Raw genomic sequence first — 23,678 nt, 5'->3', positions numbered from 1 at the left:
AGACCACTACCACTTAAATGAAGCTCCATATTTAATGAATAATCACTCTTCCTTTTATTTCAGTGTCATATTACATTACAGTCAAGACATGTTATTGACAAACCTACCAGACATTTTAACCCTCAAAACAAAAAAAATCCCGAGAGGGAATGTACATAAATAGAGATGTCACAATGTTTTACGATACTAGTCCATTAAGGTGTTTCACAATGATCTCAATGTGTTGGAAATACACTTTCTTGAAAGCTACAGAAGCAACGTTTCACTTGGTTTAGACTAAAGTCAGCTAAGATACAAAAACCTCTCCCATCAGTTCCAGGTGATAATATACTTCACACCCATGGCTGAACATGGCTACACAGCAATAGGGCACAACCGTATGGTTACGCAAAAATAAAAGCCTTCCAAATCCTCCTCCTGATCTGAAGTAAACTGCAAAAGTGTAGATTTAGAGTCCATGTAATGGACTACCCAGAAACTAACATACAAAACTGCAATGTCACCATTCTTGCTCAGGATTTCTGGACTTTTGACACATACTACTCATTATTATGCTGGAGGAATTATAAATTTATCCAGCGGACATCCACTAAAAATGGAGATTCTGAACACTCCCTGAAAGATGGGTAGCTACATTTGCTAACCAGCTGTAGTGGGAGATGTAACAAAAATAAAACTTTTTGAGTTTCAGATAATGGCTGTGAATATACACTTGCTTAACCGAGGAAAAAATTACATCTAACTGGCTTCAAAGAATTTAGTATAAAAGTTTCAAACATTCCCCAACATAAAACAGAATTAAATTCCCAGCTTGGCTTTACACAGGGCTCTTAAATCAGGCTTGAGTGTTAAATACATATATTATTTACCATATATAATTAACTTTAAAATTATTAAAGTATTCCTGAATAGACCCCACGACAAACACATTTTAGTTTTTAGGAAGCCCATTTAAAGTTTCCTTCATTACAACTATAATTTGAAAATACTCTCAGGTGTGCAGTATTTTACCTATCCCTTTTACACCATTAATTTCAGATACACCATCACTATGAATACATGTGTTCAAACTCAAACAGCTTGGACTTGTTTAACAAAATCTTAAATTCGTTGAGATTAATTAAAGAACCCAGACACACACTGGCTACTGTGTACTCAAACAGTTCTAAACTCCATTTTATTCAGTCACTAAAAATGGAGGCAGAGTATTTTTTTTTCTAGAAGTATAGTAACAGTATTCCATCAAGAACTTGCTCAATTTTTAATTACAACCTCTGATTAGCTGCCAACTCTAGCTGGATTTTAAGCCCTGAACATACAAACACCTATCCATCTGCTAAATCACCTTAGGCCTGGATTAATCCCCCCCCTAATCTGAAGTTAATTTGTCTGAAGTTCCAGCTCACATTCTTTTTTGCTACCCAGGGAAGGTAAAGCTACTTTCAGAGGGGGTGCTTACTTGGGCCTGACTGTCCTCTATCCCTGGGGGTAGAGAAGGAGCCGAGGAAAGCTCCATACATAGTGTAAAGGTAAAGCTTTAAGAGGTAGGTGAGGTGAATCCAGGGTTTCTTGCACAGCTCACATGCTCTCAGCTGCCTGCCCAAGAGCTGCCCGTGCTGGTGGCACACAGGGGATGTATGGCAGCTAAACCCAAGCACGTGCTCATTTATAAGGCAGGGTTAATGGTGCTTTCCCACTCTCAACGACAAACAATTTGTTAAAAGCCCTAAATGCAACTTTGGCTTACATTCAACACACAAACTACTCTTAAGTTTTGAGGGGGTTGTTTGTTCCTTTTTTAAAAGCTTGGTCTGGTGAAAAAGCTGAATTCTGAGCCAAGTTTCAACCACGTTACAAGATTTCTTTGAGGGGCAATACTGGCTACTAACCACTGAAAGCGCTGTCTGCTGGAAAATGTAGTTTTAATAGATATTCTTCATGTTACAGAAGAGCACAATAAATACACCACATTCTATAGAAATTTCAGATGACAGAGTAAGAAGTGGTGAAAGAGGGAGAATACCAGCAGACCACATGGCCATACCCCTGAACTGCATGGCAAAACACTCCTGACTGCAACCTCTCATTCCTTCATACACTTCAGGTTGGCATAACCAAAAACTTTTAGGTTTTGGGGTTTTTTTTGGTTTTTTTGGAAGGAGAGGGCATAAGGAATAGAAGAAAATCAAAAGGGAAGCAATAAAATGGGTTTCCAGAAAGGATGCTAGACTCCCAGACAAAATGCATACACAAGAAACAAGGACAAGAAGGAAGTTTTTAATCACTTTCCTTCCCTCCAATAAAGAAGCTTTGTTGCTATTTAAACAGACCAGTGGCTCAAGTGAGTAGCTTACAAAAGGGCTTGAAGAAAGAAAAAAACAAACCAGTGCTATGAGGCCCTAGCTCTAAGTGGTTAAGCAAACATCAATACACAAGCTGGCTGTAACAATGGTTCTACACACTGGTATTTTATGTTAATAGAGGGAAGGAATCAAAGAAGTTAGAAAACCGCATAGCCTGACAAATGATGACAATCAGCAAAGAGAAGTTATGCAGATACTCACAATTAGTGCTGTCATTTGCTCTCAACCTCCTGCTTGATCATGGTTATTTCCATGAAAATGCATTACTAAAATTACAGTTACAATCATTACATCAGAGACTTGTTTCTAAACGTCACTTCAAATGCAATCCCACATTAAATTGGCCGTGTAAGGTCACCCACATAACACAAGCTAATAAAAAAAAGTCAGCAAACAGAAGCAAAAAAATAATAATCATCTTGTGAATTCCACCTCTTTACTGTTTAAAGTGTCAGACTGGTGAAGACAAATTGTCAATCCTGGTTTCAATTTTTTTTAAATACGATTGTCACATTAGAGAAATGAAAACACAGCAAAATAAACTGTACAAAGGCAAAGTAGAATAACAAAAAATATTTTACTAAAACATAAGATTTACAGGAGATTCTCCAGACAAGCCATACAAAATGGTCACAAGCTTTTTCTTGGAGGGATTTTTCTACACTTGACAGCAGATTCACAATATTATTAGTGAAGGTGATGGATGTTTAATGTTCCCATTTTTTGTTCAAACAATGAAGCTTGTCCATCTACAGCGTCTAAGTTAGACTGGGCTAGAGGGTATATTCTAAAGTATAACTCGTTAGCTGCTTTTATCAATGCAATTAGCATCACCATAAAAAGGGAAGAGGAGCCCACAAAATTAAAACAAAAAGCCCCGCAGCTAACCCTGCCTACCTTCATTCACAGTGCTTATACTTAAACCATGATGAGAAAAATGATTAAAAGCAGAGATGTGCTGCTGCTTTTAAACAATTTCACAACAATCCAGATGATACTTCTAGCCTCTGCTCATGCGGTACAATAGTGAATTAGGACAAGACACAGATTTGCTAATGTGCATTTAATCACCAAAGGACTGAAGATGTCTGGGCTTTTATTCTGTAATGTTTCTAAGACTGTGTCCATTAAATGCAAACAAAAAAGGAAGAGGTCTTGGCAGAACAGGAGAAGTGATGCACACTTGATGTTCAAAGCGCATTTAAATATTATTCATGGCATATAGCCTAGTCCATGCTCTGGCTGTAAAGAAAAAGAAACACATTTAAGAAAAGATGTAGTTTCTAGACTTTATTAAAGTCACTTCAAATATGTATTTTTAAACATCACTTCTATACTGCTGTTGCAAGCATACGACATATATCAGTTCTGATCTTTTAGTTGTGATTTTGAACTCCAATAGTTGTCAACTTTTGTATATTAAAGAAGTATCCTGACTGCAGTGGATCCAAAAGTGAAGTGGCATAATGGAGTAACTCATCCTTCACAGTCTACAACATCAGCAGGTATGGAAGAGACTTTCTGAAACCAGATAATCTGTTCCTTAAACTTCAGCAGTGAAGCACTGATGTGTGCTTTTATTTTACTACAGCTCCAGGCTAGACACATTTGAAATTTAGGAACACAGAAACTCAAGATAAAACAGATCAAGAGGCTTTTTCTTCTAGCAAGCCTCATAGACTTGAAAATAAGAACACAGACACATTCAGGGTACCTGGACTATGACTTGGACTATGCACAAATTCTCTGCAAGCTGCAGAGATGAAAGAGGTCAGGCTTTATATCCTCCAACCAGTTAGTAATCACCTACTTCCTAAAGCTAGGGAAAAAAAGTGTACAATACATCACCTGTTTCTATGGCTTGGGCTTCATTGGTCTTCCATTGCTCAGCTACATCATTTGCTAGTGGATCATCTGGATTGGGAGCACTTAACAAAGCCTGGATTGATAGCAGAACTGTACGAATCTGCAAAGCTGGGGACCATTTATCTGAAGAGACATTTATAGCAGTATGAAACACCTTATTCCTCACAGTCCACAGAAATAGCAAGTTTTACTCTCCCGGCTTAAACAAGATATTTTTTTAAACAAATGAAGTATCTTTTAGGGTCAATTTACAAGTTTTTGTATTTCATAAGATCAAAAGAAAGAAAAAAAGGTAGCACTTACCTTTCAAAATATCTAAACATATTCTTCCCAGCTTGTCTACATTAGGATGATAAATTTTGGTCATGAAACGTACTTTAGGAGCTGCCATTGGATATTCTTCTGGAAGGAATAGTTCAAGTTTAAATGTCCCACCCTCAAAGGGGGAATCCTGTGGACCTGCAATGACCACATGAAAATAACGTGCGTTGCTTTCATCTGGCTCTGCTTTTATCCCAGGGACTGGCTCTGCCAGCAAGCGCTGGGTTTCCTAGAAGAAGAAGGAGAGGCAAGGTGAAAACACAACCCATCTAAACCAAACACAACCTGTACAAGGTATTTTCAAAGCAACTGTTCCTTATGAGCTATTTGCCTGCATCCACAGAACCAATGTTAGACAAATATTTTAAACCCAAAGAGCACCTGCAGAAAGAAGACAAGGATGTGGTAAACTCGCATGCATCTCCTTTCAGACCCCTCAACTGCTGTAGCACTGCGTTCTTCTACAGCACAATGTAACAGTGACAAAATGTGTTGAGGACAACTGAATTGTCAAATTTTGATTAAACTACTGCCAAGCTGTTTTATTTTGTTTTTAACAAAAAGTGCTTTGAAGAATACCCCCCCAAAAAATATCAAAACCATTTCCCATTTTACCTTAGATAGCAAGTCCTGTCATCGACATAGGGGTTAATTACTCACACATAATGTTCAAGGCTTACACAAAACAAGAGTGGAATGGTTTATTAAGATAAGCATTTGTACCAGAATCAGACTTAACTTCAAAGATTTAAAGTACCACTCTGCTGCAACCCTGAAGTTGTTTCTGAGAATGTTTCATGTATTTACACACATATATGCATAAATAGCTTTGCTGCCATCACTTCCAGCCTACATAAAACCAGGTTTAAAACTACCTGACAAACAGCAGCAGACAGGCAAGTTGTTCTGTAAGCAGCAAAATGAGGGAAGGCTGATTTCCTACAGAGATTTGTGTTCTTTCTTGCTCAATTCTTCTGCACACAGCACCAACCTTACCTCAGGCACCACACTGTGACCACAGCTTAGAGCTGCCCACGTTCTGATCATCCATCCTGCTAATGCACTGAGCAGACAGAACAACCAAGTCCTCTACATCTTTCCCCCTCTTCTGCTGCCAGCTTTCACAAGCCTTACAGGCACCATTCTGTGCCTTCTTACAAAAAAAGAAGCCAGGGCCAAACAGGCAACAGGACATTAGGCAGGGACAAGAAGTCCTGCTGAAGCCTCACTTCCTCAGGTAATTTTAGGCCCATTTCCTGCTGCTCCTCTAGCTTCTTTTTACTGTGTACAGTTAATTTCTTCACCACCTTTATGTGTTGGCTTTCACAAAGAACAATTACCCTGCTTCTACTGAGGAAAAATTCTAACTTGTATATGTAATATTAATTTACTATTCCAGTTTTATCTATCCAGTGTGACTACAGTAACGCTAATACAAGCACAAAGCAGACAGATTACCTCTACTTGGCTTAATATATTCTTCAAATGTAACTGCACTGTTAAAATACAGGCATTTTGTTGAAAAAAATTCACATGGCATCTAAGTGGCTGTCTTGATGCAGTTTAACATATCACTTTAGCAAAAATAGCAAATGAAGTCACAGTAATCAATGGCAAAATCCAGTTATTAATCTCAAAAATAGTCAAAGTCCTACAAAACACAATATTGTGTATGTACATAGTAATAACTTGAAACAAAAAAGTACATTTATCTGGTCTAAATCCTCATTGTGACTACGTATTGCTTATTTATCTGCACAGGCATTAGCTGCCAATGCCACTTACACACCTTACTGAAAGGCCATTTAAGCTTCTTAAGAGCTGTCTGCATTAATTTCAGCAAGTCCATTTTATTTTAATTGATATGCATACATTTATAACACACAATTTTATATTCTGCTGGCAAGTCACTTGTACAGTAGTTCTGTAGAAAAGGAACTATGAGGAATGCTTAAAGCTTTAGCAGCGTGGTGTGCAAGCCAGTGAGTAAGAAACTACTGACAATCAAGTTTTCAACGTGAGTGCTGCCACAGGTAAACAGGACAATTTGGATTTCCACCTCTAAAGGATCACGCAGTTAGTACAGGTTGACAACTTTGGCAGAAGGAACAATGTCTTACCACAAATAAAAACTAAGAGTGATCCAACTTGAAATGAAAAGAACTTAACAAAAAGACACAGTTTTAAACTTCTTCACAGCTACTACCACCTGGACTTTGCCAGATACTTGCTAGTAAGCAACTCATGGGCTTGGTTCTTATGTACACACTTGACTTTTTTTTTTTTTTTTTTTTTTTTTTTTAATTAAGGATAACACATTTTAATAGCTAGGCTGATCTCAGCAGTCCCTAGTCCCCACTCAGTCACTCTGATCCCCAGACTGTCTCCCTAGTTATGCCAGTATGCTGACTGTAACCCCACTTGAGCAGTCAATCCTAGCTTAAAATAACCCAAATAATCAGCAGTTCTATGGCAGCAGCATCAGCACTTTTACCTGCCAGCATAACTGAGGAAGCAATGCCTGGCTGTGACCTGCACCTTTTGCCACTAAAAACCATTTGTATGTTATTTTACTCGAGGTAGCACATTAATACTGAAGGTGCTATACTACCACTAGGTACATCTCCATGTTCAGATAGCCTCTTATGCATCCACGTTACGTGGCTATCTTGCTATAAAACACCACACAAAAGGGGATCACAAAGAAAAGCACTTACTCTGCATACAGCTACACTAGTTCTGAACATATGTACATTCAGAACATAAATACACACATGCTCTGCAACATTAGTATTACATGAAAAATACTTTAAGCAAGCATGCCTCCATTCCCTGAGCCTGGAGCTCCATCACTAGTGGCCTAAATGAAGCTGTTTTCAAAGAAGAGGAGTCCCTGCAAGAAATCTGTGAGAGCATTGGCTGACACTCATTCTCACCAGGTTCTGATCATACCAAGAGAGCAAGTACCAGGCCAAACCTCTCTGCCACGCACACAAACTGGCAGGTTGTGACTCCAGTTTATGTGCACCACTACCATTTTATGCAAGAGCTGAGAAGCATCTGTGGTCCAGAAAAGGCATCTTGTTAAAACAGTAAATGACAGAGAAGCCTGTTGGACTAAAAAAAAAAACCACCAGAGGCCATTTAATGTTTGCACACCTACACCCCCTGTTAAATTCTGACAGTAAATGAAACTTTTACCCTTCAATTGGAAAGAAATTATAATACTGTCAATATATTTTTTAAAAAACTATGAAAAAGGAATGGAATGAGAGAAATGAAATCAGAAGTCACATTTTAAGTTCTAAGCATATAAGACAAGCAGGTCCAGTTTTAATTTAGTATCAGGGACCTGACTTCCACATTTTACAGTGATGGCCAGTTACAAGGCATGCTGATACTAAAATCCATTTGATTTTCCATGATTAGCAGTATTTCACTTAAACAGTTGTCAACAGTTGTCACCATACAACAGGTCAGGAAACTGAACTGCTTGGGATTTAAATATTTATTGATTTAAGTGTATATTAGAAAATCAATGTTGTAGGTCACCCACAAGAGTCAGCATAGGTGGACTCAATTTACAAACACAGAAATGCAGAACTACTTGTTGGTATTACTTTGTAATTTTATGACTGTCCCAGGAAAAGCAGTCTATCCGACACGTTAAAATAAATAAATAGCTTCTATTTAAACTTTTAACTTCCCATCTATTTTCAATTCATCAGGAAGAGCAAGCAATGCAATACTTAACTTTCCAGTATGTTTTTAGGCAAAATCCTTCTAGCATTTTCTTAGTTGAGGAAGTAAGTTTTGTGCAATCTGGTACTTCCCTCTTTCTCCCCAAAACCGCCTTTGAACCCTTTGTCCAATTTAAACTTATCTGTATGTGTTATAAGCTGTCAGTGCCTGAGACAGAAATCAACCTCAGTGCTACTGAAGACATGAAAAACTAATAACATTGCATGTTGCACACCTAGCTTATTCCAACTAACTACGTACTATCCTTGCTTGGCAAAAAAACAAAAAAACAAAGCAAAACCACAAAAAAAAAAAAAATTAACCTGCTAAATGCGAAAGAAAAAATATGAATTCACAGAAAATGAGGTTTCTATTGAAAATTAGTTCTACTGCTCATAACAAATGTTTTGTAATAGAGCAGTCAATTTTGTCTTCATTGGAATGCAAATTTCCATCCCCTCTAGCATACTGATTCAGGACATATTTTGAGCTCTGAAGCATTTAATGAAGTATCCTATGCTGCTGAAGGCAGTTATTCTATTTGTCATATTTTGCAGTGTTTTTAAGATTGGAGATTTTTTCTTTCTATGTTCTCCAATTCCATGTTTGTCATAATTTCCATTAACTAAATGCTATTAATAAACCCAAAATGAAAATACATGCCAGTCAGAACTTAAAAACAAAACAAAAAACAAGGAAAAACCCCCAAAACAAAAAAACAAACCAACCAACAGAAAAAACAACACACAAACAGAATCCACAACACTGTCATTCACAACTTGGTTATGCCTCCCACAATTTTATCTTTCCTTATTTTAATGAAGCAGTTGAAAAACACAGAAATGTCGAAGGCTTTCTGACAAGCAAAAGCAGAGCTTTTTTTCATATTAACACAGGTGGCCTGAAGTAGAATGACAGATGATATGGATGGGACAGATGGTGTAGCTGACATTCAGCACAGCTATTCTTCTATGAAGACATTAAATGGGAAACTAATTGTACCCAAGGGGAAAGAAATCCTCAACCTGTTTTTACAGTGACCTGTGAGAAGAAACTGCAGGGAGAGATTTGAGATCTTTGGAAGAGATCAACAGAGCAGGAGGTGGGAGCGAGGCTTTTTCAGGTTGCCAGGACTGAGAGAAACCACGCAAATACAGGAGATCAATTTGGTGGGAGGGGCTTCATTCTTTGAGCTTTGGTTTGGTTATCATGCTTTCAGTGTAAGGAAAAGAAAGTTATTAAAACGCAGGTATAACTTCCAGGATTCTCCTGCTTCATACACCCAGAAAAAGCCAGAGCCCTCCTTCAAGAAAGTCAACAAAACAATGGAGAAGATGCTTCCATCCAGACACAAACAAAAATCAGTTGTTAAAGAACACAGAGATATGAGCAAGCATGCAAAGAAGGAATCCATTAGAAATACACAGCTATTTTATTCACTTCCATTCTTGCAGAGGTGTTTATAAAAGCCTCAAGCTGCCAAGATTAAAACAACAAAAAATATTTATGTATGCTACATTTCTGGAAAACAAAAAGTTACTTCAGAAGTCTATGGCAAGATCAAACAGTGGAATACTGGCAAAACTAACAGAAAACTCACCTAAGCAAGTATTCGGAAAAAAAAAAAATTCCCAACCATTATTTCTTACGTAACAGAGACACTGCAGCTGAACTGAGACCTCTAAAGCTTCACTTGTCTGCAAGAGATCATTCCAGTAGTGAAGAAAGAAATTGCTGCATGGGATTGGACAATTTTTAATCTTACTTCATTGCTTTCTAGAAAAAAGTACTACATTCTTTGCTTTGAAAAGTAACTGCAATTCTGTTCCCTGTACTATGACCATAGTTAATCACGTATTTCACACTGCCTGACAAGGATTATTTTAAAAAGTTAAGAACAAATCAGTATCTAGCACCTACAAAATATGGGAACTTTAATGCTACTGTTTGAAGGTCACTAGAATTAACCAAAGAATTTTGCTTGCAGAGTCAGCACAAACTACCTCAGAGAAGAAATCCAAATTCCACATCTTCAGCCAAATTTGCTTTGCTTAGTAATTCAACTGTCTGCACACTGAGTTTCCTGACATCCCAGTTCTCTTGTTTCATATTCAGTATTATTGCTATCATTACCTTCTGTAAGTAAAATTTCTGCATATTAATACACAAGTTACATACAATAGTCTTTAGTGAGATATTACAATTGAAGGAATACACTTTTGGGCAGAATCTAACACGGTCTTATGCTCTACACATGCCTTTACTATCAGCTGTGAAATCACCTGATAAAATTCATAAAATCCATTAAAATAAGAGAGGCTTAGAGAAATCCCAACACCTTACCAAGCCCAAACATTTTTAAGCTGGTTAAGTGAGGGGCCACTAGGGAAAGGACAAAAAAAAGCTGTGCTTTTCCACTTCATCCAATGATGTGCCTGCACTTTTGCCTGCATAGCTGTGTCTACAACTCATGGTGAAACACAGCATGTAGGCAACCAGGAAGAAAAGAAAAAAAAAAAAATCACGCAAGAGAAGAGTTCCTCATGCATTATACCACATGTCCACACAAACAGCTGTGCCAACAAAAAGGAGGGTGCAAACATATTGCTGTCAAAAGGATGGGAGAACAGACTGCTCCTTTTAGTGAAAGGGTTGGTTAGAAGACTTGGGACTGCAGCATTAACCACAGTGAGATACCAGTGTAACAGATTACTGTTCTGTAAACAACCTAAAAAGGAAATGCAGAGGCTACCCCCTCACTCCAAAGGAAAAAGCTTCACTATCAACAGGGCTAATTTCAGTAACAGATGGTAAACTGCTAAATTAAAGTCCTATAAAAGTCTTAAAAACCGAAGACACTGTGTATCTTCTTACTTGTTATAAACAGTTACACAGAACCTTTTATAGTGTTGAGACTACAGAAAAGTATCTTTAATGGCTAGCAGCTTTATGCTAGTACCTTAAAAAGTGAGAGAAAACATCATTAGCCTTTCAGAGGTTAACATAGCTGTGATAGAACTCTGAAACTTCAAAACAAGAAAATTAATAAGGCCTCTTACACATAAGAAAATATTGCAGGTCTTGGAACTGTTAAATACTTAAAATGGCACAATACCACATCTTTATGCAAAGTCTCAGGGGAATGATTCTTACATTTTCAGCAGCACATTTACTAGTTCGATTCTCCATGCAATATTCAACTAATTTACCTTCAGCACGACCTACTAAGACAGAGGTTATACCCCTACAATTTTCTCAGGGGTAACGTAAGATATGGTAAAGTAAGTCTTCTCTAATCTGATTGAGACAGTGCAAAGATTTAGGTATTATCCACCTTTACCTGCAAATTCAACTAACCTTAGGTGGTTTTAGTCCAAACAGATCAGGGAAGACAGATGATGGATGCATATCTTTGTCTTAATAAGACAATCTTCAACAGGAATAACAGCTTAAAACTCAACTGCCAGTGCTTACTGGTACCCCCTCACCAGAATCACCATCCTGCAGATCTATTGAGAAAGTACACCCTGTCAGCATTCCAAATTCAACTCAGGAAAAGTGAGCTAGGCTCTCTAAACTAGATCTTTAACCCCCCCCCCCCCAAAAAAAAAGTGGTCTGACAGCATACAAACTTTGCTGCCATCTCACAAAGGCCAGTAACTTCCAACAGAAACTGACGGACAGTCAGCATTGGCTGTGGATAAAAGCATCTTCCACCACGAATTAAGGAAATCTGCACATCTGGATACTGATACACTTCCATAGATGCTTAAAGGTAGGGTCTCCAAACAGCTACAATTCAAACTTTTGTAGCCTTGGCCTTTTATAAAAGGAACAATAAGATGTAACTCTTCATGAGTAAGTTCCACCATGTAACTAAAGCAAGTTGCTAGTAAAATGAAAGAGGCATTCAGACTGAAAGAAACATGCATCAGTTTGCCCCACTTCTTTCAGACATAAAACTTGAATTTGATATGGCCTCATTTAACTGCATAACCATCTAGGCATATATATATATATATATGTATATATATATATATATATATATATATATATACAGGGTGTAGATGTCAAGGTGCTGGCAGCAGGAGAGCTCCAGGAGTGACCTCTACGGGAAGAGGACAGGGGCTGCCCCTACCAGACACAGCCAGATCCAATGGACCTGCAACAGGGCAAAGCAGAGCCTATCAACCAGGCTAGTGGCACATTTGGGAAAATATACTTGAAAATAGACAGAAAAAGTGACACCCAGGGAGACAAAGGAGAGGGAAAAGGAAAAGTGTGAGCAAAACATCAAGGTCAGAGGAGGTTGAGGAGGTGGCTCCAGGAACTGCAGCAGAGATTCTCTGTAGCCCATGGAGGACCACAGTGGAGCACACGTCCAGACTGCATCCCATGGAAAGGGCCATGCCAGAGCACAGGAAAAGCACAGAGAGTTAGAAGAAGAACAGCATAGAGGAGTCAGTATGGACTGACAACAAAACCCCATTCCTCATGCCATCAGCAACATATAAGGTAGAGGAGTTCAGGGTGAAAGATTGAAGTTGAGTGTAGGGAAAAGTGTTGTTTAATTTTTGTCTTTTTCTCACCATCCATTTCTCCATTTTACTTGCCAATACATTAAGTTTCCTCAAGCAGAGTCTGTTTTGCCCATAATGGCAAACAGTAAGTGATTTCCCTGTCTTTACCTTGATCTTTGAGTTTTTCTGCCTTAACTACTCCCCTTGCTTGGCTGAGGCAAGGAGAGTGAGGCAGTGGGCCTCTGCCACAGGTCAATCCACAACACCATAAATCACAAGGTAACTTTTAACCCAAGATGTGTTTGAACTGTGGTATTCAGAAGCACTTTTAGAGAGGATGTGACAGACAATTTCAGGCTACACAGATGATACTGCAAATTAAGTGTTTTTCAAAGAGAGGGTATTATTAAAATGAAAGCTACCAGCAACATTTTCTGCTGTAGTCAAAATGGTAACATCACTTGGAAGGTACCACGTGCACCAATTTATAAGGGAGGGGGAGAAAAAAAAAAAAAAAAAAAAGGGTATCTTTCAGTTTAAGTGGCTGCTCATCAGTCTCTTCAATATTTGCTTCCTAGGAGAGACATTTGCGGCTTAGTCCTACAGGAAGATTTCTAAAGCAGATGATAATTCACTACCAGTAGCAAAAAGGAAAGAGAATTAAAAAGTTACAGCCAAATTCTACCCTTAATGACTAAAAATTAGTGCAATTTCTTTATGCCATTCTTCACCGGCTTCAGCCAAGAGTCAAACTGATTTTCTCCTCACCATCTCAGCCTGGTTCTCAGTCCCCCTTGATCAACTTCACTCACATCTGTGATTACCTCTGCCTTTTCCTTTCCTCACAAAATGGAATGCTTTGCCCAACTGGGAAGTAGTCACCGTTCCACACACCCCTTTCATCAGCCCAAGTTGTGTTTGCAAAGTCAAACGACAAATGAGATCCCGTAACTGATGTGGCTTGAAAAACAACCTTTACTGCAGAGTTCTGAGCCAAAGCAGTCCAAGTTTACTGCAGCAGCACAAAAAAACCTTGTACCAGCAGAGGCCAGGCTAGATCTGTTTCTATAGTGAGGCTGCTCAACATGAACCACAGGCTAATTAATCAACATGAGAAATTCTGGTCAACCTAACTTAACTAGGTGGTAACTTCACCTTGTGCTGGCTGCCAGCAAAAAACACTCAAGTATAACACCAGCTTTAGCATTTCAATTCAGAAACTAAATACTGCATACATTTGTTTCATTTTTTTTATTCCAACTGCAGAAAACCCTTGCCAGCTACCAGTGCAATTATCATCCAACTGTATCTAACGATTTGGATTAATTTTGGAGCATGAAATAGAAACTAAAGCTTTTTAGCTGCATAGTGTGAAACTTAAAGCAGCTTAATGGCACACAGACAAATTACAATCACTTGCCAAATGACAATTCTTTCCTGTTCTGTCAGAGCAGAATGGGGAGGAAGATGACATTGATCTCCTTCACAAAGAACTGATAAATCACACACAAGAAAGTGAAGAGCATGCATGTTTGTTTTGATTTTTGAGGGGGAGGCAGTAGGAGAAAGTGAAGCATATCAGTAAAAACTGTCTTCAACATATACGGATAAAGATGTCTCAAAAAAACACAGACTCAATTCAAGAACTTGTTATAACAGTACATCATACTGTGACACAATTTCTCTCAGGATCTATTAATTCATTACAGTTACGTAAAGAACTGGCTATAACCAGCATTACTGAAAATCAATTGGTTACTTAAGTAACTATCATATTGCCAGAGATTTCTGAATGTTTAGAGTAAAAATTTTACTGCTGTAAAGCACCTACATAGGAGGAAGTCTTCTGAAAATAATGTCTGTCTTTTAGGGAAAAAAAAAAATTAGCAATAAAGCCCATTAAAAAACAAGGCAAATTCCTAGAGGATTATACATGTACTAGCACAGATCAAGATTTTCATGGTGTATCTCTAGCTATAGTAAAGCGAGGCATATGTAAATTCACTAAGCTAACAGTGAAAACTATTCCTGTGGCTATACTGATGAAGCACATTTGCATTAGAGCCTTGCATTAATATACAATGCGGAGTCAACTATCAAAGTGTAGTGAAAGCAAACACTGTAATACAGAGCTTTTGTCCAAATGCCACCTGTGGCAAAATTTGCCATTTCTTTCTCATTATTAACCCACCCGTCTGTCACAGTTTGAGTAACAGGAACTAAAGGAGGGCTTTCACACTCTGAGGGTCGGAACACACAGGGCTCTGCTCCCTCCCGTTTCCTGCCCATACTCTACCAAGCTCGGGAAGATTGCAGCCCTTCCTCTCTTTTTTCTACTCATTCCTTTGCTGCTGTTCCCCTGTGCTCCTTTACCACCACCTCCCCATGTGCTCTTCAGGATCCACATCCATCGGGTGCTGGAAGAGCCATGGAACCCTCTCCTGAGTCAGCCCTGCTGCAAGGGGCCCTCAGGCACCTGTCCCTGCCAGCATCGGGATCGGGTTGTACATGTATTTGTATACATTTGTATTTTTGTTTTTTATCCCGTATGCTACTGCCTTTCCCCTGTTCTAGTAAATCTGTTTCCAATTTTTTAAATTTCCAAGTTTAAGTCTTATCTTTATTCCCCTTTTATCTTCCCTTTGGGAGGGTGGAGGGGGTAACAGAACAATTTTGTCCTGGTTTTGGTCTGCCCAAACTCCTAAGCCATGACACAGTCTATGTAACTATGAAAATGTGTTTTTGTTTCATACTGTAACACAAAGCAAATTTTGGTGCTATACTGAAAGCCATGTAAACGTAACAGTAAACTACAATAGGAAACAACTCTGTGCAAACTGATATAAACACATTTCCACCAGTACTTAGAAAGCTTGGTATACTACAGATTTGTACCTCAAAGCTGCTCAAGTCCTATACAAGACGCTGGCCCAAGCAAGATTTTCTCCTCTAGTTGGTTTATTTGCTGTTTCTCCCTCAGCTTTTACTCCATTGTTCCTACTGAAAGCTTCTTAAGGAAAAGTCTGTGGAAAAGTTATCAGCATCCTCTTTAAGATCGGAGAATCATAGAATGCCAGGCTGGAAGGGTCCTAAAGCATCATCTCATGCAACCTCTCTAGGCAGGAACACACTTTAGGTGCACACTTTAGGCCCAGCACCTTGTCAAACTAAAGTCTTAGACAATGTCCAGTGTTGAGAAATTTAACACTTCCCTGGGGAGATGATTCCTATTTCCAGCCAACTGTTCTCATAGTGAAAAGTTCTCTGATGTCCAATGGGGGCCTCCCCAGGAATAACCTGCACCACTACTCCTTATCTTGTGCAACTTGAAAGTTTTCTTTAAACCTTTCTCTGGGCCCGAGCTGCCTTCTACACCTCTCCTGCCTCTCAGCCTTCCTCCTACACCTCCAGAAATGATCTGTCCTGCCAAACTCCATACTTTCAGTATCTGCCTATACACCCCTCCAGTATCACAGCCAGCCTATGAAATGCTAATTGCTGGGAAAGACAACTCAATGAAAGTTACAAATAGTGTATGTGTTATCTTCCTGCATTTGTTGGACAGGCAGGGGAAGGTGCTTTTAGAAACAAAGTGCAAAAAAACCAACAAAACAAACAAACAAAAAACCCAAACAAACCAAAATCCACCCCTGAAAATTCCCCAAACTTACACCCTTCTCTCAAATTTGAAGTTATCCACAAGATTCAAGCAGCATACAAGAGGCAGAAAAACATAAATACCAATTATACAGCTTCTCTGACAAATGCCAATGAAAAGCACTGTCCAGAAGTAATGCTTTATATGCCTAACCACCATCAAAAAAAAAAAAATGCAAACTACTACAAAAAGGCATTAAGTTTACCTCCAGTCTTTTTAAATTATATTTTTTATCCAGGAAATTAAAAAATAGCTTGAAATGCCAGAGAACTCAAGTAGTAATGGTCACAAATTTTCTTATGTGGAGACAGGATGTCCATGCCCCAGAAGCCCTTAACTTACAAGACAAAATGATAAACTTCATTGGCTGCCAGTATTTCTGCTCAAGAACTTCCAGACTAAACACCTGATTTGTATTTTTAAAAGCACGTAGAGCTTATTATACTGGCCTCTAATACAGAATGCTGTAGGTGCCTATCACCACACACACCATGAGACTTTCCAAAAAGCCTCCTAGAAAATTTACATTTTTGAAGTAGCTTTTCTAAGTAGTCCAAGCCTCCCCTAGATTCTCAAAAAGTGCCACAAGCAAGAGTGCACTGGCAGCAGTGTGGAAATAGCTCAAGCCAAGGCTTCGCAGCTTGGGTGGACCAAAAAACAAAGGAGAGAATTATTCTCTATTAACCTCTCCACCATCCCAAAGGGAAGATAAAAGGGGGAATAAAGATCAGAGACTTAAACCTGGAAATTAAAAAAAAACAGATTTACTAGAACAGGGGAAAGGCAGTAGCATACGGGATAAAAAACAAAAATACAAATGTATACAAATACATGTACAACCCGATCCCGATGCTGGCAGGGACAGGTGCCTGAGGGCCCCTTGCAGCAGGGCCGACTCAGGAGAGGGTTCCTTGGCTCTTCCAGCACCCGATGGATGTGGATCCTGAAGAGCACGTGGAGAGGTGGGGAAGGAGCGCAGCAGCGAAGCGAAGGAGTGAGCGTAAAGAGGAGGCGCTGCGGTCTGCCCGAGCTTGATAGAGTGTGGGCAGGGAACGGGAGGGAACGGACCCCTCTCTTACCCCTTCTCAGAATCTATAAGTCCTTCCTTAGTTCCTCGTACTCAAAACAATGACAGTTTCTCACTAATAAAGAGCGAGGAAGGAATATCTTAGATAACACCATACTACCAAGCAGGTGAGGAAATCAAAGCCACAGTAATGTAAGAGTGATGTATTCCTCGATTAAAAAAAACATTAATGAGTCTCAGTGTTTCAGATGGTTACTTGGTGATACAAGCAGCAGCAGCAACTGCTAAAAGAACCACTACTAAAAACTAGCTACACAGTCAACACTTAGACCTGGACACCAAATGATTACAAGACCACTGCAGCAGTGCAAACAGCAAGAGGAAAAAAAAAACCACCACATTTGAGAAGATGACACGAGGCAGCATTGCCCATCCCATTCAGATATACCAACCACACTTGACACAGCAATGAGGTGGTTTGAATGTCAGCCAAAAAATAAAATCAGATGCAATTCAATTCCTTATTCCACTTGAGCTACGTGACTTTGCAACACTGGAGAGAACTGGTGTTTTAAGTGCTTGACAGAAAAGAACCACTGCCTATTTATTGTGTATATTGCAAAGGCTCATTTTTTAATACTGTACAGTAGGAAAAAAGTTTCCAGCAAGAGAAATACATGTCTGTAAGTGTACTGTATCATTTTTATTTTATCGTACATTAATAGATTCTCTTGTCAAGGTGGTTCTCAGGATCCCTGGTTTTTGATGACTGAAGAAAACAAAAATACCTCTTCTCTGTAAAATAGAAGGTTGTCCAGTTCTGATTATATCTTTCAACATTTAAAACCACATCAGCATTTTCTATGCACCATTTGTGATGTGCTAACACCAAGCTGTAACTCTAAAGCAAGTAATCTCTTGAGTTTACAGATCATTCCCCCTCATTGTTTAAAATCTGTGTTTCCAAGTAATCTGGGGGCAGCAAACCAGGGGTAATTCTCTATCTTCTATTAACAAATGCTTTGCAGTATCTATACTGTCAACTTTAAATTGGACTGGGGGAAAGTATTGGAAACATAAATAGAGCTCTCTACTGAGACAAGCTACTGCTCTCCCACTGGGCGAGATGACAGCCTGCACAGACAGCAAAGGAGAAGGTTGAGGAGCACAGGGCTGTTGTCAACCTGAGCCAGGCCATCTGCCAGCAGCTGGGCAAGACAAGGAACACCAACTGCACTCTGAGAGGCACTTTGAGCGAGGTTCTGTACTTCATTACAATCCAAATATGCACTCCCGTCCCAAATCAGCCACTGACAGACTCCCTCAGATGACAACACAAAGGGGGGGTGTGTATCAAAGGGAGAAGGTCTTCACCTAACAGTAACCTAAGCCATTTATTTCACACCAAATCACTGTTGTGCATAAAGAAAATGTAATATTCTTGTTACTGGAGTTTCATCAAGACTCCCTAGGACTCAAGCAGGCGTATTTCTAGGTCTGCACGTTTTGCAACTGTGATACTTTGAATATGACTTTGCGTGTTTTTGAGGCCATAGTAGCTACTCCTGGATCAAATGTACGACAGGCAAGGTGCAGGAGCTAAAGAATGAGTCATCTAACAGAACCAACCTGAGATTCAAAAGTTGTAGACTGGCCCTAAACATCTTATGATGCACGCATGATACACAACCCACAGGACGTAACACCCTACAATAATTCCAAATACTCCAAGAGGAACCCTCTGGAAATAATGAGGAGTTTTTATGTCTCTTCTGTTGCCCTCTACCTCTCCTATCCAGGAGGAGAGGAAACATTCCCATACTATCACATACCTTTGAAGTGAGTCGTTTGAATTGCTTTTGTCTTTTTTTCTAGAAAAGCATAAAAAAAAAACCCCAAACTAGAAAAACAAACCAAAAGCACCCATAAGGCAATGTATGCACTACCTTACAAGGAGGTAAGGCAGTTTTTTTGGTTGTGTTCAGGGGAACTGTCAAGAGCTGTTAAAAAAAATTATCACAGACACCAGCTGAGCTTCCACCACATCTCTGTTATGAATCCCAGCTCTGCTGTATTATGAATCAGTGCTCCCTCTCACTGAAACATATTCAGCTCTGCATGCTGTGCACTAAGGCAGCTGGGTAAAAATTCATTCTGTAGGATTTGCCTGATATTTTTATTGCTTACAATTCTGAACAGTAATCCAAGTTTAGTCTGTTTCACACCAGATGAATGCTACTCCCACCTTGTTTTTACATCATGTCCCCTGTCGCCTGTTAGATAACTTGACGCTTTAAAGAAAATCCAGTTTTATTTTTTTTCATTCACTATTTAACATATTCTCGGCTCAGGTGATTTACAACAGTTACCAACACTTCATGTTCCAAGAGACCTTCACAGCGCTATAAATTACTTGTGACTTTATTATTTGTACACTTCAACAAGTAACCAGGGCTGTTATTTTCTACGAGGGCTAACAAACCTTATTAGGATCATCGCTTCTGTAAAGGGAGTAACCAACAATTTGAGGGCTTTAATTCTCATCACTGCACATCGAGTGGGAAAGAGCAACTCAGCACAAACATCCACCCTAGTTACAGGGCCAAGATACCAAAGACCCAGGGGCATTGCAGTGCAGATAAGTGTACCTCTGCCCGGCGATCCCGAATCATCCCAGTCCTAGGCTGAAACTGCACTCGGGAGGGTCAGTTGAAAGCACCCCAAAAGTTGAGAGCCCTTACAAAGGTTGCCAAACAAAAGTCGAAGCGAGACGCCGAACCGCCAGCATCAACACGGCAATACGGGGCGGGCCAATGGTTCGGAGCGCACACGGCACCAACCGGGCTGGCCTAGCGGTACCGGCACGGATGACCCCGGCGTGCAGCTCAAGCCCAGGTCTCAACGCGCTGTGTTTCCTCTCTCCTCGCATAAGGCGAGGAACACGAGCACCGCGCCGCCGCTCTCCCGCGCCCCAAACACAGGGAGAGACGCGCCGTGAAGCCCCGCTCTCCCGCGCCCCAAGCCCGGGGAGAGACGCGCCGTGAAGCCCCGAGGAGCCACACTGCCGGCGGAAAGGTGAGCGGGGGGTGCACCCGGTGCATCTCAAGCTCTGGGCCGCGGAAGGGGCGCGCAGGCACCCTAAGGACGGCATCAGCGAACACTGTGAGGCGCCACCGCCCGGGCTCCCGCCGCCGCCGCCGCCCCCGGCCCGCCAGGAGGGCCCAATCGCTCTCGACAGACCGCGCACGCCGCCGCCGCTGCGCCCGGGAGCCGCCGAGGGCGGCGGCGAGAAGAGGTGGGAGGAGGAGGAGGTGACCATGCCCAACACGGCCATCCGCCCCTGTTGGGTATCGCGGCGGCCGGGTCGTGCGGCGGGTATCACGCCGCCCGGCAGGGGACGGAGGAGGCCCGGGAGCAGCCCTGCCCCCGCACGGCCCTGCTGGCGGGCACCGGAAGCGGCGCGGGGCCCGGCCCGGCCCTACCCTACTCTACCCTACCCGCTGCGCGGGGTCCGTCCCGTCCGGCCCCGGCTCCCTCCCCGGGTGTGGGCGGCAGTACCTTGATGATCCTGCGGGGCAGCCCGGCCATCTTGTCTCGTCGGGGTACAGGCTCGCGGGCTCACCTCCTCCTGGGGCTCGCACACAGCCGGAAGTAGCCCGCGCCGCGCTTCCGGTGGCACCGCCCTCGGCGCTCCCGGGACGCCGGGCAATGTAGGCCGCACCCGCGCTCGGCGTCAGGCGAGGGGAGGGAGGGAGGGAGGGAGGTACGGGGGGAGGCGGTCCTGAGGCGGAAAGGGGGCACCGGGGCACGCACGTAGCGGAGTGGGAGCACTGAGCGGGGCAATGGGGGAAGCGGGGAGACCGTGAGGCGGCGGGAGGGCCGGGGGTGTGCCGCCTCCCGCTCTCTGCCTGAGGGATCCGTCGCTTCCCCTGGGAGGATGGTGGCCGCCTGCTGCCCCAGGCTGAAGTACGGCCGGAGAGACAGGCTGCAGGCCCGGGAGAGGCGCTGGATTTTCCTGGCCTTGTAAGAGAAGCGGGCAGCGGCCTCTTGGGCCATCCCTGCCCGGCGGTGCCGGAGCTGTTGATGCTCTCTCTCCCCGATGCCCCCTCCGTGGTGGGCGCTGGCTGCTGGCCTGTGAAGGCAGGAGAAGCCCCTTTGTAGGAAGTGTGTGGGGTCCTCAGTCATCCCGACAGAATTAGGGTGTCCTTGGTGTATCTTGTCCACCACACCGGTACAACGTGTGCCGTTCTCTGGTTTTGGGCAGTGTGAGCATCACCGAACGTGTCACAAGACAGAACATCTTTGTCTTAACACCTTAACATGAAGCTTCCTTCTTTAGCAGAAAGTGAGATACTGTAGGAGTTGCAGTTATCACACAAGGGTCCTAGGGCACTAGTACAGCTGCATAGTCAGTAGATTTAGCACCAGGCACCGTTGTGGGTGGGAAATAAAATGGGGAAGGTGATTTGCTACAGGTTGCCAAGCAGGATAGCAGTGGAATAGGACCCCACATATATACATTTCCTGGTTGAATGATTTCTACTGGTTTAAAAAACAAAACAAAACAAAACAAAGAAACAAAAAAAACCCCAGACATAAACGATACACATAGTTTCTGTATGCTCTGGTAGAATGGAAAGTTCTCTGACTGGCAAATTATGTTGTGTAAGTCCTGACACAGTCATACCACAAATACTACGAACATGTTCTATATCCTAAAATTTAGGCATCTGTATTATTACATGGTGGCTATGATTACGTGAAGTATGTGTCAGGAGAGTACCAAAAATTTACCTAGTTTTCCTCTCTCCTTTCACTAAGCCATTGCTACTGTAGAAAGCAACTAACAAGTACATCTGATATCCCCAGCTGCCGAACACACCAGAAGTTCCAAACCTTGCATCAATTCTTGACAACCAATAATCTCTGTGAATTCTTGTTCACAATAATATGTGAAAATAATGTTCTTCAATAACGTTGGAAGTGCTGGACCAGATGAATCTTGAGGTCCCTTACAACCCAGCATTCTATGATTCTGTGGTTCTATGATAGTGTAAAGCCTCAGCCCTTTAAGCACTTAGCACCTCTCTTGACTTCCTGAGTGTAAGTTTTCTCTCAAGTCAGTCAAACCAATGATGAAGTGACACACACCAAAAAAAACACGTGCAGAATTCAGGGTTAAAGCATTTGTCGATAAGATCCCTTCATTCTGCAGTGGAGACTGGTGAACTCATTTGCATACATTAGCATGTGAAATGACCATGTTTAGATGTGGTCCTTCAGCAAAATCTGATCATGCTAGTAGCACACAGAACTATTAATTAATCAATCGTGGATTTTTCATTTTACTCAATTATTACAACTTGTTGCTACTCTTAAGCAAGACCTAGCAGATATTTTTTTGTATACTTGGTGCCTTCAAAGAACTCACCATCTACTCTAAAAAGGAAAAATACTGGTCTCTAGAAAAAAAATTGTAAGGTACACAAAAACCCTTCTGACATAAAGTGCTTATCAGCTGCATGCTAAACAGGGTTTGTTTTGGGTTTTTTTGTTGTTCCTAGTTTTCACAGATGTTGTATCTACAGTACATCTGGTGCTTTAGTAAAATAAAAATATAATTTGGACTGCTAGGGCTCCCCTTCTGAGGATGCATGGTGATTCAAACGAGAACTGTTTGATTCTTGTTGCAGCAGTCTCTGATTTATTCCTTGGTTGCCTTTGGGTTTGGGTTTTATTTTTGGGTTGGTTTTTTTTTTTTTTTTTTTGGGTAGATTAGATCACACACAGAGATGTGAAACCTCTACTGAATTACTCTACATCTTCCCACCCTTCTGCAGGAACTCTCCATGAGCTCTCTTTCTGCTCTCCATGAAAAGTATGGTATTCAGGATGTTCTTTGTACAGGCAAACGTTTTAACCTCAGGCCTGGGCTTCTGGGGGTTGGGTTAGAACCCATCTGGTCCTGAAATTGCTCTCAAGCAATCCTGGTTCAATTGGAAGAATGTTAAGGCTGCATTTAGTTCCCATTTCTAGAACTCAGATCTTCACAAATGAAGAATATTTTGCAGAGAGAACTTCACAAGGTGTAAATACAGTAATGCCTTCTCAAATAGTCTGTCACTTGGGAGAGCTGTGAGGCTGTGGTTTCAATGAGAAAACATCTAGTGATGACCTTGATG

At 41.3% G+C, this 23,678-nt stretch overlaps 1 protein-coding gene and 1 long non-coding RNA gene across 2 annotated transcripts in view; one reads left to right on the top strand and one right to left on the bottom strand.

Moving 5' to 3' along the window:
* Positions 1 to 3,155, top strand: part of LOC139806162 (uncharacterized) — a 69,840-nt gene extending 66,685 nt beyond the window's left edge. The window contains exon 2 of the long non-coding RNA XR_011730156.1: positions 1,859 to 3,155. This is a non-coding gene — a long non-coding RNA (uncharacterized lncRNA). The remainder of the gene's footprint in view (positions 1 to 1,858) is intronic.
* On the bottom strand, positions 2,922 to 21,212 carry UBE2N (ubiquitin conjugating enzyme E2 N). The gene is made up of 4 exons (XM_071765366.1): positions 21,055 to 21,212; positions 4,533 to 4,779; positions 4,212 to 4,352; positions 2,922 to 3,605 (listed from the first exon to the last, which is right to left on the bottom strand). The coding sequence occupies exons 1-4, from the start codon at positions 21,082 to 21,084 to the stop codon at positions 3,565 to 3,567; spliced, it is 459 nt and encodes a 152-aa protein (XP_071621467.1). The 5' UTR covers positions 21,085 to 21,212; the 3' UTR covers positions 2,922 to 3,564.
* Between the last annotated feature and the right edge of the window lie 2,466 nt (positions 21,213 to 23,678).

Source organism: Heliangelus exortis, chromosome 1 (genome assembly GCF_036169615.1).
Source record: "Heliangelus exortis chromosome 1, bHelExo1.hap1, whole genome shotgun sequence".
Classification (NCBI taxonomy): Eukaryota; Metazoa; Chordata; class Aves; order Apodiformes; family Trochilidae; genus Heliangelus; species Heliangelus exortis.
This window is presented reverse-complemented; position numbering and strand designations above follow the sequence as displayed.